Source organism: Podospora pseudoanserina, chromosome 6 (assembly GCF_035222485.1).
Source record: "Podospora pseudoanserina strain CBS 124.78 chromosome 6, whole genome shotgun sequence".
Taxonomy (NCBI): domain Eukaryota; kingdom Fungi; phylum Ascomycota; class Sordariomycetes; order Sordariales; family Podosporaceae; genus Podospora; species Podospora pseudoanserina.
Window position 1 is genome coordinate 1,119,405 of NC_085925.1, and position 13,140 is coordinate 1,132,544.

Below are 13,140 nucleotides of genomic sequence, written 5' to 3' on the forward strand. Positions count from 1 at the left end.
CAGTCTAGATGTTTTGCTTCTCGTGGTAACAGGCCCCAAACATTTCAGCCTTGTGGTTCCATGTCCCCTAACCGTTCCTATCCGTTCAACCAGATTAACAGGCACCACACAAAGGTCTCCTCCATCTCCATCCCAACAGCCCTTGTTCCCCCTACCGTGCTATTGCTGCACATCTTGACCCTGAACATCCCGCCTCTTCCCCAGTAACTCCTCCTCCAACTTAAAACTCCTCCTCTCCTCCTCCTCCTCCCCATCACTCCCCTCCCCCTCTTCCTCCCCCGGGAAATCCCTCTCCTCATCCCCATTAACAACTACATACCACCCTACCCTCCCCGCCTTAACCCCCCCTCCCCCCTCCCCACCAGCTTCCACCACCCCACCCCCAATCTTCATCAGCTCATCCCTCAGTTTGGGAAACCAGTCACTTTCCAGGTACTGGCTCGTGATAGCAGTAATATCAACCACGTCATCAATCCTCACCGCAAAATCGGCTATGTAAGCAAACGGTGTAAAAGCAGATGACAAGTCCCCTGGGTTGTACGCCTCGAGAACTTTGACGGGGGAGCATGACTGTGAGGCCAGCACATCAAAACCGGAGGGAGGCGTATCTGGTGGGGAGTCCGGCAGTGGGATGAATGGGTAGGTGTTGCGGAGGCAGGACAGGAAGGAGTGGGAGGAGGAGGGGGAGATGAGGTGCTCGGGGGAGCAATCTGACAGGTCGTGGAGGACGGTGAAGATGCGGATCAGGGGGCGGGGGAGGGGAAGGCGTGGGTCAGGTAGGTTGGCATTTCTGGGCGGTTGTGAGGCTGAGGTTGTCGTTGTTGATGACTGACTCGACTTGGCTGTGGCGTCGTTGGCCAGAAGGATGTACTGCGTAGAGGACTCGGACTATCGAATCTCGTGATTGCTCTCGTAGACAACAACAACAACAACAACAACAACAACAACAACAACAACAACAGCAACAGCAACAACAACAAGTCGTCATCGATGGCGGGGTTGGATTCCAAATCATGCATAGATTGGTGTGGTGTAACGGTCTTGGCGGGGCGAGATGGTGCTCAGCTTTCTAACGGTTCTCAGAAACCAGCCTCTCCTCCTTACAACGATGTATCGGATGGTCCATCATCATTGATTAGGACCTTTGAAATGTTCCCTTCCGTCGTGCAAGCTTCTGCACTCAGGGACCGAACCCACCAAACAGAAAGCGTCCTTTACAGATCGTGTCGACCCGTTAGGATCTCGAATGCAACCATCTCTAACATCGCCCTCGGCCTGCATTCAGTCCCACTCGGCCGATGCGACGTGCAGGACTTCATCTCGCGACCAAGGTTGGTCCATTCTCGCGTGTTTTCAAGGATGGAATCCATGGGTTGGGGGCCGAATCAGTGTGCTGGCCGCTTGGGGGGGTGGTCTACCATCTTGAATATCGAACTTGTGTGATGTTCGACTCTGACCTCTTTTGTGACCTCTTGGACGCTAAACTGGTGAATAGAAGTGATATCGACACGGCTGCAACGAGGGCGAATGGAGTTTGTTGATGAGGAATCTCACAGCTCTGGAAGAGGGAGAGTCGGTCCTGAACTTGGGTCCATGAGGGACAACCAGCCCTGTGAACCAAGAATCCAAGTCCAACTCCATCAGACCGACGTGGCTTGCCTGACTGTCTTTCTATGAATCAGTTTTATACGAGCATTTTTCCGCATAAATAACAATGTGATGGCCGACCCCAGGACAGCAGAAGCCACTGCCTTATCGTAACCAAAAGGGCAACTGTTCGCAGCCTATAACATGGCTTAAAATAGGGGGTTTTATTTGCAGATAACTCCCCAGCTAGCACCAAGCCAGGGAGGGGGCTTAGCCAAGAAACGGCCCCTGCTGTGTTGGATGTCTTGGTGGTGAGAACTAAACCCTACCCCAGCTCCTTGCCGATGGCAACCTCACGCACCTCGACGGCCCAGCCGGCCATCTATCTGATGGGCCATGGCCGACCAAAGGATTTTTTGTTCCCGTCTCTCCCCCAGTGTCGATCTCTTTTATCTTTTATTGCGCCGCTCTTTACCTTTGGTTCTTGTTTCTTTTCTCTTCCTCCCGACATATGTCGACCACAAATCCCTACGGCTACACCATGGCCGCCACAGTAAGACGTAACCAATCTGGTGTTTCTCCCGGTCTTTGATAATGACAGCCCCGCAGTACGATCAAGGCCTCGAGCCAGCGCGCCACGACTATCCAGAGGTCACAGACCCTTCCCACTGCGCACCGGAATACGTGCCTCCCCAGCCACTGACCAATGAGCCGATGAAGCCGTATGGAAGTACTTACGTGACTCCTGCCGCCCCTTATGAGCTCTCACACACGAGGGAATCATCCTCGGTATATGGTGGACATGCAGCAACGGCGGCACCACCTTACGATATGCACGATCAGGTCCGGTTGCCAGCATCGCCCCCAACGGCAGATCTGTCATCATCGATGAGCTCGGAAAAGCCCCCTTCTCACCACCGGAAAAAGACAATATTCGGCTGCACAACACTGGTGTTTGTTCTCTCGTGCATCATTGCGCTTCTGTCGATGGCGGTGATTGGGCTGGCAGCTGCCGCGGGTATGGAGGCGCACAGGGCGAACACCAACGCGAGCAGGATAGCGGTCATGCTTGCTGAGAGCAATAGTACGTCTGGGGGGTTGGAGTCGGTTTCTGACGCCGAGCCCGAGCCTGGTACCGGTTCTGGTTCTGATTCCAACACTACTCCCGGCAGCACAAGAACCGTCACCGTCACCGTCTCCGCTGCTGCTGCGGCGACCGAGACTGTCAGGGTCACTCCTGCTTCCGCCATCTCCGCCGTTGACGACGGCTGCTCGGAAAACCCTGAGAAAGTCCACGGGTCGACTTATACTTCTTATAAACGTATGCGCCCCCCCACACTCTCTTATTTCACCCTTCTTTTACTAACCTATCTTAGGCTTCAACTCTTTGAAATTCACCCGCTACTGCCAACGAGATCCAGACGGCTCGCTCGTGATGGTGATTTTTACCTCGACTTTTGAGCAGTGCATGGACGCGTGCGCGTCGTACTCGACCTATGTAGCGGAGTCGTTCCCCACGGGAGGCGCAAAGACGAGGTGTGACGGGGTTAGTTTTATTCCCGAGTGGGCGGATAAGGCTGCTGCGGGTAAGGAGAATTCGAGGGGGAATTGTTACCTGAAGAGTGGAGTTAAGGGGGAGGGGGGAGAGAATGGGAAAAAGGTCAAGGTTCATGCTGCTATTTTGCAGGGATAAATAAGTTGGGGGAGGGGAGGAATGATACCCAGGGTGCGTGTGCGTGAGGAGTAGGTAGTCGATTGGATGGATTTGTTGTGCGATTATAATGGGAGGACATTGGGAAGCGTTGAGGAAGGGTGGAGTAGGATGTGTTTATCTGGGCTTTGACTTTGACTGTATTGATTGTTCAGCTTGCTCTTTTTCTTCTTTGGCGCTAATAAATACCTGTATGAAAAACTGGTGCGTGAGTCTGACCGTTTTCGTGCTTGAAGCACGTACGCATGTTTATATGTGATGAAATCATGAGCCAAGTGTGTGGTGAAATGGTCTGCAATCAATCCTTCAAAGATGTGTCGGTACTCTCCTTCAATGATATTTTGTATGCCTTCAAAGATGGTTAGAATATTGTTGGGAATATAACATAGGTTTTGAAGAGACACTCAATGGCATGTTTCAAGGATGGTCAGTGTGTCCTAAAAAGGAAATGAAATAAGGGGCTCTTTTACCGTAGTGATAGGCCCTTCAGGCAACAATAAAAGGCATGCTATCTATCCTCAAAGATCCAAAGTCGGCGGTTATTACAGCTTTACTTGTATTTGACCAGCGGGTACAACTGCAGTGATGAATAACTTTGAGTAGTTCTTGCTCAGCAACCACCTACAGCTTTCTAAAGGGGCATCATCATCTTGGGGGACTGTGCTCGTTGTTGATGTGCCTAGGCTTCCACCGTCTTCTACATAGTGATTGTCAAAGTGGTGGCTGTCAAAGTAATAGTTGTCAACAACCTGAAGAAGGGCAGCAACAGTGGTGGTCACGAAGTAGAGGTCGTTAAGCGGGGGCAGTTGGGAAAATCGATGTGGTGACGGAGTATCGTGGGTCTGTCAACACCATCCACCCTCCAACACCACCCACTCTCACCACCACCACCATCATAAAAATAAATGAACAATCGTGATAACAGCAAAAGATAGGCACACCAGGATTCGAACCTGGGTTTTACACCGCATCAGATCAACACCCTCACACCTCTCCCCCCGCCACTTGGAAGGCCACCGCAGAAGCCAAGCGCGATGCCGCACCTGACACTAACAGTACAGCACTCCATGTAAGCAATGAGTTGTAGCAAGGAAGGAATTGGTGTTTAGACATTATCACCCCAACCGGGTCGTCTTGAACCACTTGACCATGCGCCCCGTCATGCGTCAGCTCTTATTTGTTATCATGGCAAGTGCTGGGCCAAATATGTAAGCCATTAGTCCGTGGGTCGCGTGACTTTGGTGTGTTGTGTTTGGGGAAGGGGCAATGAGGGCTGGGTGGCACGTGCGTTGTGTGTGAGGTGGGAAGGAACGGTGATGGTAGAGGGCATACACAATGGGTGGGGAGAGCATGGGTTTGGAGCTTGAGGGGGTGGGATGATTCGCCATCTACAGCTCGTGGTCAAATGGTCACCAGTGCTGAGCTTGCTCCCCCGAACATCAAACAACGGCTTCACATCTGGAGCTATGGTGCACCCAACAAACGCTCTACCTCCTCCCCCTCAGCTGCTGATGGCCTCACAATTGCCCGCTGATACCCATCTCACAATTCCTTCCGCTGGTCCCCTCCAGATAGATTGTCTATGTCGGGGTTGGTAAGACTCTAGCAGACATCGAAAATCTTGTGTGTTGGCTGTGTGGACATGTGACTTATTACTGCACCTATGCCTCCAATGAAGAGGACCGTGTTGTTGATGGCCTGGTCCATTACTGTTCACAAGATTGCAGCTTGAATACAAGCTTGCGGATTGGATACATGTATTCTAGGAACAAAACTCTGTTTGGCCCCCTCTGTAAGCCAAACATTCTCAACAGCTCTATCAATATCTTGAAAGGAGGCAGCTTAAATTCCTTACCATTGCTCAACCTCCTCGTAGCATCAACTCATCAAAACACAATCCACACAACCCACACAACCCACACACCACAACATCAATCACCTTCCTGCCCCTCCCGCCCACAGAACAGCAGCACACACAAGTAGAGTAATTTTATGTTTTATGCCTATCACCCACCGCTTTGTGTCTACAAGCATAGGTAGACAGCAAAGCAAAGCAGGTAGTTAACTATACACATTGTCCCCCCGTTCACTCACCACCCCCCACCCCCCCGGGACCTCCTAACTGTCACTTCCCCCGCCTCCTGCCCCATCTCAAGCCACTCCCCCCCATTCCACCAACCCCAGTCCCCAAGCAAAGTCCCCTTGCAAATATGATTTCTTTGTTAAAAAAAAAGTTTAAAACACAGCGCTGATACGAAAAAAGCCCGCTGAATAATAAAAGCAAGAGAAGCAAAGAAAAAAACCAACCCCAACCCCAGTCCCACCCAATCACCTCGTTTCTACCCAGTCCCAGAGAGAGTCCTCCATCAATCTCCCGTTCCCATGCCTTTCCTCCCCCCACCCAAAACGCCCCATGGAAAAAAAGAAAAAAAAAAGATCGAATTTTTGGTATTGTGCCGACATTGTTGAATGAAATAACCGAAAAAACGCTGAGTGGTGAAAAGAAGAGAAAAAAGAACGAAGCGAGCCGGCGAAATATATACCATTCACAGCAACAAAAAGCACTGAATGTATTTTTCAGACGAGAGAAAAAAAAAGAAAAAAAAACCCAACAACAACAACAACCCCAACAAAGAATATTAAATACCAGTCCCACCCCTCACTTCCCTCCCTCCCTCTTCCGCCGCCGGACTCCCCGCCCTCACAACCGCCGTCTTCAAAACAGGCGCAATACTAATCGCAATCTTCTTCTGTCCACCCCCTCCTCCTCCATTCGGACTCCCCTCTCGACTCCTCGCCTTCCCACTGTTATTGTTGTTGTTGTTGTGAAAACTCCCCTTCTTCCTCAACATCCCCCCCACCCCTGACGACCCCAACGAAGAATTACTCCCCGCACTACTGCTATTCCTCCTCTTATGCTGCATCAGCTTATCCAGCGCGTCATCCTCATCCTCCTCCCTCCTCCTCTTCTCCGATAACCTTTCCGGCGGCGGCGTACTTGGCACCACCACCACCGGCTTCTCATTCTCCTTTGACTCATTCCCCCCCATCCACAGCTGTCGTCGTCGTCGTCGTCGTCATCACCACATCCCCCCCACCGCCCTCTTCCTCCTCATCAGACGTGTACTCCACCAGCGGCAGCTTCCCCCCATTCACCACCACGCCCGTAGGACGATGATGATGATGATGATGATGATTCTCCTCCTCATCATCAGAAACACTATTCCAATACTCCTCCTGCGCCTGATCAACAGCCAAATGCTCCATCATCGCCCCCCTTCCCACCCCCCTCACCTCGTCCTCCTCATCCACCTCACTAACCGTATACCCCCGGCTCTGATCCCACCTCATCAACATCCCCCTAAAGTAATCAACATGGCTCAGCGCCACTACCTTCTCCCGGTAATTCTCCATGATGTGCCTGGCCAACTCCCGATCCCCCTCATAATTAATCGACGTGAAAAAGTCCAGGCACGCCGAAGACAAGAGATTGTCCCGCGGCAGCGTCCGCAGCAGCGTGTCCAAGACTGGGCCGAAAATTCGCCTGTCGGATAGGTGTTTGGTGAAAAAAGGGTCACGGAGGAGGATGAGGTGGCGGAAGAAGCGGATGGCAACTAAAACCCCAAGAGAAAAAAAAAGGAAAAGAATTAGCAGGGTTCAGATAGGATGCAACAAAGTATTTCGTACCAAGCTGGAGGTGCTTCTGTTTGCAGGCAAGAAGCTGCGCAAACCTAGACGCAATGTTGTGGTCAAACACAAAGTGCTTGCTCCGAAAAGTGTGATGCCTGATGTAAAAGCAGAGAATCTCGTTCAAGTACCCGAAAATCCCATCTTCGAGGGCACTAAACTTCATGTTAGGCCTCTTCTCCAGGTCAAGCAGCGGCCTGAACAGCTTGGCGACCGAGTGCTCATAAAAGTGGGCAATGAACGCGTCTTGCTGGGGATCGGAAGAAACCTGATGTTTTCCCTTGGGCATGAAGCCCTCTCTGTTTTCTGGAGGGGGGCCGCTGCCGGGAACATTTGGGTCTAGAAGCACCTTGAGTGACTCTGTAAGTTGCGACTTGATCCCCAGATCCACTTCGACGAGGAGGAGATCGATGAGGGCGTCGGTCAGGGGCGCTTGTTTTCTATGGGTCTGCTCGTAGATGGTCTTTCGGATCATGGAGGGGTCAAACTCGAGTATGGAGCCGAGAATGTCTGTAGCACCAACCCGGACCGTCACGTCAGGGTGCCTAAGCCCGTAATTGATAACGGGAACAAGTCCTTGCTGGAGGAAGTTGCCATAGAGTCCTTGGCGGGCAGGTGGTTGGAGGTTCTTCGAGATGGCGCACATTTGCTGGATGAAAATGACGGCTTCCTTTTTGCGCAGCGGCTGCACAGTCGGGTCGCCAAACACGGCAAAGAGATCCGTCATGAAACCGGGCGTCATGTGGAGGTGCTGCACGATCTCGACCTGGTTGAAAAAGATGAGCGAGTTGAGAACTGAAAAGGTAGGGTCGTCCAGGATCCTAGCAAGCACAACGTCCTTCAAGTACTGTAGTCGGTAGGTCTGATGGATCTTGCGTCGCACTTGGTCATCCTGGATCCTGACCACCTCCTTATACCGCCCCTGGTTGTTCAACCACTGCCGGTGGTTCGCCTTGTGCGTCGGAAAATCGGGATCGTACTCCATCGCACCCACAACTCCCAAAACACACTCGTCAGACACGGCATGTTCGATGAGGCCGGTGTCGTTCAGCAACACCACCGTCTTCATGATGTTGCAGAGATGATGTAGGTCCCCCAAGCTCTCCATATCCTCGGCCATTTCTACTAGTGGAATAAGTTTGGCGATGTAGTCTTCGCTCATGATTGCTTTGGCGAGGGCATCGCGGCCGGACGGGGATTGCGAAAGGTTCCGCAGGGTATTCTCTATATCGACCAGCGTCCCCAGCTCAGCAGGCGGGAGCTGGATGGAGGTGGGCATGTCCATCGCCAAGTCGTCTGAGAGACCATCATCTGCAGCACGGCGAATCAGCAGGCACTCCCCTGGATAGGTTATGCAGCTCCTACCTGGTCCCCCCATGGCGGCCTGGAATTGTTGTTGAACGTGGTCGATGAATTTCCTAGCACCCGGCGAGTGAGCTTGATGCGACGAGCGTGGCATGCGAACAGGTTCAGACAAACCATATTGCCTGGCATCCGTCTGCCTCCTGAAAGGAAAGCGCCATGTCGACGCCATTGTCGGTCCAAACAATGAGGGTGTCTGTGGCGCAAGTTAGAGAACAAACTCCGGATACCGTAAAGGTTGAGTGACATGCCCTGCTGCTTCTGGAAGCCATCTTCCTTCACTATTTTGGTCTCGAGCAGTAGTCTGTCCGGCTGGTCTTCTGACTGGACGATCACGCGGGGTTCCTTTTGCTCTTCCTGGATCTGAGGGATGGGTGAGTTGAGTCATCAGCGAAACCGTGTTCTCTGCCATGCGGGGGACGGAAACAGCACAGCATACCGTGACGAAGCAGGCGGTGCAGAAACCGGTGCCGCGGTCAAACCAGTCATTGTTGCGAAGCTCGTAGACCTTGACGCGCTTCTTGTCGGCCGTCGTCTGATGAGGCACGGGTTGTGCCATCATCAAGCGCTCGATGGCCTCGTCTCCGACGTCGACGTCGAGGGTGGTGTCGCTGAGCAGGTGGGGTGCGATATCGAAATGGTGCGGCGATTGCGATAGCTCGGGCTCGGCCGGGTTGAGGAGAGCAAGGGCCGCCACTTTGTTCTGGGGTTTGCGCGCTCCAAAGATGGGGAGCGCGTCGGTGCTGCAGCGAAGTGTGAAGAACGGGCTGGCGGACAGGCGCTCGGGTGTGGACAGGACACGGACTGTCTGTCGCTGGCTGGCGTGATAGGTACGGCAGGCAGAAGTTGGGGCAAAAGTCAAACTGGTTGCTCGGGTGGTGGTTGTGTGGTGTGTGGTCTGTGGTCTGTGGAGAGGGTGACGTCGAAAATAAAATCCGATGTCGAGTGGTTCAGGGAGCCATAAGGTTTCGGAAAGACCAGGCGGCTTCTTGTCGAGATGATAAGCCCGCGAGTTGATAGAGCGACAGCGCACGCGACCAGCGGCTCCTCAGACGATCGCGCAGGAGCAAGGCGTGCTCTTCAGTAAATCCCCGTCGCGACGAACGATGCGCGACAAACAGCGAATGCTTTCTTCCTTGGTGGGCGTTGAGTGGCGATGGATTATTTCCTTGGGCCGATTGCTGCCAATCTGGATTCTCTCTGCAGGGCGCGCAAGGTTGCGATGGGGAGAAGCGGGCGGAGTGCGTGATCGCTTGGGTCAAGCGGGTCCCGAAGGGGTTTAGTGGCAAATGGATGTGCCGGCTTTTTTAGTGCCATGCTAAGAATAAGCGCGGCCTGATGTCACTTTTCTACCTAAAACACCCCCACCGGCCCCGGCCCTTCACCATGCGCTGGAACGGCAGACCGGCCGGGCATTCCCTTTCATCTCTCAACCTCCCCCGCTCCACCTCCGTCCCGGCCCCGTTGTCTTGGAGCTATGGCCTACGTCCGAAGCCTTGTCCGTGTCTCGACCAGCATCCGAGCTTCTGTCGACCTTGGACGGCCCCACTCGGTCTGATATCTTGACCTAATTACTGATGATATATATTACCATCTTGACAACCTCACTTGTCGACGGTGCCGATTACGATTGATATTCAAGAGCTCTGCTTCCACTTACGACCATTATGGCTTTTGCAACAACCAATCTTTGTATTGGCATTCTCACACAATAGTCATACACCCTTGGTCTTCACATATCATTGCAATCCTTGGTCTTAACTCTACAAGACATAACACAGCATCATTAGCTTTCCAAGCACTCTTTGAGGGCCATGCCAGCTTTGTGCTGTCCTGGGAACCTATCCGCTCTATCTTTAGATGACGAGGTGATTGATGGCTAGAGATGACCATGGCCAACACGGGTGTTGAGAGCATCAATGTTCTCGAGGTTGCACTGACTCGATGCCCTTCCTATATCACCATGGCCACCTCGTCATAGATCGCAGTCACGCTGGCATCACGAGGCCTTATACGAAAACTACTTTGTCTTATATGCCAGCTTGCAACCAACTGCGCATTCATCTCCAAGCTTCAACTGCAGCCACTCTCACCCATTATCTATCTACCCACAACCATCACCCACCGGGGCCATTTACCGCCTTCCCACCATCACCAACCACGCCACACACCACTCTTCAGCTCTCACAATCCGATCAGGCAGTCTGCCAACCCAAACGAGCCTCTGCCGAGCAGCCATACCCAGCCCACCCTTCCTTTTCCAGCTTCATCGCCGGTAGTGGCAACGGCATCGGATCTGGCCGCATCGATGAAGGAAGTGACAGCCTGGTTGTATGCAAACCTGCCTGGCGTCGTGACAGCCGGGCAGCGGGAAAAAATTCCGAGCTGCAGCCCCTTGAGGTAGCCACCTGAAGCCAAGTCACATATTTATCTGATGTCTCTCGCGCGCTTGGGCAGTGGTGTGTCCTGTCAGGGCTTGTCAGGGGCAGGGGATGACCCAACAAGGCAGGCCAAGATAAGAGCAAGCGCCGCCGTCATTTACCGCCAGTCTTGCAACATATTCATCACCAAGAGAAGCCGGAAGCTGCACCCTGTCTTTGACACTTGCGAATTGATTCTGTCAGCCGGTCGTGCATTATCTCGATGTCTGTCTCAGAGATGATGCTACCGAGACTACCCACAAGCCCTGAGGGAAGATGGGTAATGTCTCCGGTCATGCAGGAACTTTACCCAGCCCACGAGGCTGGACAAGCTCATGAGAAAGATAGATCGACAACTTAGCACCGCCAGCGTAGCAATCATGGCTGGCTGTGGCTTCTGCCGGTCCACCCATCTGCCCATGGATATCTACATACATTGCAGTGCCGGACCTTCCTCTCGCCGAACAAGCAAACGTGGAGGGTGGAGGGTGTAGGTGTATATGTAAGGTATGCATATGCAATGTACGCACATCTTTCTATTTCTACTCTTACCACTCAAGAGCCCCCTTCCCCCCTGACCGGGAGAGATGACATGGCAGATTTTGACCCCCACGCCCGGGCCTGCATGGCTGGTGTCTGCTCTCTCTCTCTCGGCCTCTCTTAACTTTTCGGGGCCCGCTCATACAGGCCAAGCATATCACTCCAATGCTGACGTTGGATGACATGGCCTATCTGGCGGTTCCTGATCCTGCCGTTTGTAATGTATGCAGTCATGGTGGAAGCGTGTTAAGCGCGTCAGTTAATACAGCAAACACGTACCGAAGGAAAAAAAAAACCCTAGTTATGCAGGGACCTTGGACCAAACCAGTGTTTTGTTCTGTTTGGGAGAATACATCCATGTTTACGAACAGGAGCTCGGAAAACCGAATACTACCTTACGTACTCTAACCCAAGTTTACCTCCGGCCCATCCGTCCGAGATCTTTGGAACATAAAAACAGAGGCAAGCTAGATAAGGCGAACACGTAGGTAAGAAACAGGCGTCGACACTAGCACGAAACGAGTACGAGCCAGCCCGCATGGTCGAGTTACCTATCTCTTATCTCTGCGGCAGCATATACAGTACACAGCAGCAGAAACAAAAACAGGGACACCACTGGGACACTGTTTTTCCGTCAGTCCAAAAGCTGCCGTCCAACCTGCACCCCATCCGTGTCTGTGTACACAGCAAGCCACAACAAGCAGGCCAAGAAGGCTTTGGTGAGATTTCTTCGATTTCCAAGATTTTTCGCACAAGAAGCCAAGGTATCGGATCAGGCACTTGATTTTTTTTTTGGAATTTCTTTTCTTTCTTTTTTTTTTTTGTTTCTCTCTGGAAACAATAGCGAGCGATTTTTTTTCTCAGATTGGGTTGGATCAGGTAGGTAATTGGACCGTATTACGACCCTCAGGACCCGAATCCTCACCAGCATATCTATCTCTAACCTGGTCAATATCATCCCAGCGTTGCATCTCAACATGCGGATCATATCTGTCTGTCGGTGTCAGCCCTGCTGGGAGGATGGATGGTATCTTTGCTTTGGGGTCCACTTGATAGAGAGCAACATGAAAAAAAATGCGGATGGGCAGGAGGTTTGTGCGGTTGAGGAGGTTGATGAGATGAAACACATCAACAGCTGTTTGGTCGGGATGAACTGATGGCAGTTGACAGCGCGGTTAGGTGGGTGGATTTCAGAGGGGGGGGCAGAGCCGCAGCGCTGAACATGCCTGGGCTAGGTAAGAAATGATCTCTGGCAGGGAACCAAGATATTGCGATTTCCAGTGATTTTAGCCGTTTCTTTTTATTTTGTTTCTTTTTTCTTGGGGAAAATAACAAGGAAAGAAAACGGGCAAGTGCCGACAACAGCGGCAAACACAACACCGCATCAACCTTGTTCTAGAGCAAGCAACAGAACTTGTCAGAAAAGAACGGCCGAGGTCGTTTCTTTCTCCTCTTAACCGAACGATTCTGCAGCTGAAACGGACGGTCCGCCCAACCGTTGCCTCTCTCCCCACTCCGGCGAGTGCCTCCGAGCAACGGACTGCTGTCAGTCAGACTGTGTGGGAATTTGTGAACTAATTAGCGTCAACGGTCCCCGCAATACGCAATACATACAACACACGGTTTCTTTGGTTTCTTTGGAAGCGTTTAGAAAGAACTTCAACGGGGAAGACGGCAGCTTGGTAGCTGGAAATGCATGACTGACAGCAAAAAAAAAAAAAAAAAAGATGAGACATCGTCTGTTGTTTTAACCTTTTCTCCGATTCCATCAACCCATGTTTTGGATTGTCCTGTTAGCGCAGATCATTTGTGGTATCCAAAGCGAGTTTAGCT

General features: G+C 52.1%; 3 protein-coding genes across 3 annotated transcripts; 2 read left to right on the plus strand and 1 right to left on the minus strand.

Moving 5' to 3' along the window:
- Positions 1–519: 519 nt before the first annotated feature.
- On the plus strand, positions 520–1,541 carry QC764_0090930 (uncharacterized protein; the record flags this gene model as incomplete). Its single annotated transcript, XM_062940918.1, has 3 exons — positions 520–929; positions 969–1,331; positions 1,496–1,541. Exons 2-3 carry the CDS (start codon positions 991–993, stop codon positions 1,539–1,541), a joined length of 387 nt encoding a protein of 128 aa, XP_062797315.1. The 5' UTR covers positions 520–929; positions 969–990.
- Positions 1,542–2,098: 557 nt separating this feature from the next.
- On the plus strand, positions 2,099–3,517 carry QC764_605810 (uncharacterized protein; the record flags this gene model as incomplete). Its single annotated transcript, XM_062949087.1, has 3 exons — positions 2,099–2,140; positions 2,197–2,908; positions 2,964–3,517. 3 exons carry the CDS (start codon positions 2,099–2,101, stop codon positions 3,278–3,280), a joined length of 1,071 nt encoding a protein of 356 aa, XP_062797316.1. The 3' UTR covers positions 3,281–3,517.
- A 1,963-nt stretch (positions 3,518–5,480) lies between these two features.
- PSY2 (Platinum sensitivity protein) lies at positions 5,481–9,595 on the minus strand. Its single transcript, XM_062949088.1, has 6 exons — positions 8,787–9,595; positions 8,599–8,710; positions 8,465–8,543; positions 8,351–8,403; positions 6,986–8,296; positions 5,481–6,912 (listed from the first exon to the last, which is right to left on the minus strand). Exons 1-6 carry the CDS (start codon positions 8,907–8,909, stop codon positions 6,335–6,337), a joined length of 2,256 nt encoding a protein of 751 aa, XP_062797317.1. The 5' UTR covers positions 8,910–9,595; the 3' UTR covers positions 5,481–6,334.
- Between the last annotated feature and the right edge of the window lie 3,545 nt (positions 9,596–13,140).

Bases quoted from the DNA above. Each gene is read 5' to 3' on its own strand.
- PSY2 (XM_062949088.1), bottom strand. From the start codon at position 8,909: ATGATGGCACAACCCGTGCCTCATCAGACGACGGCCGACAAGAAGCGC. The intron at 8,544-8,598 runs GCATGTCACTCA...CTTGCGCCACAG, and splicing joins TGGCTTCCAGAAGCAGCAGG to ACACCCTCATTGTTTGGACC. The intron at 8,404-8,464 runs GTTTGTCTGAAC...GCCGGGTGCTAG, and splicing joins GACGGATGCCAGGCAATATG to GAAATTCATCGACCACGTTC.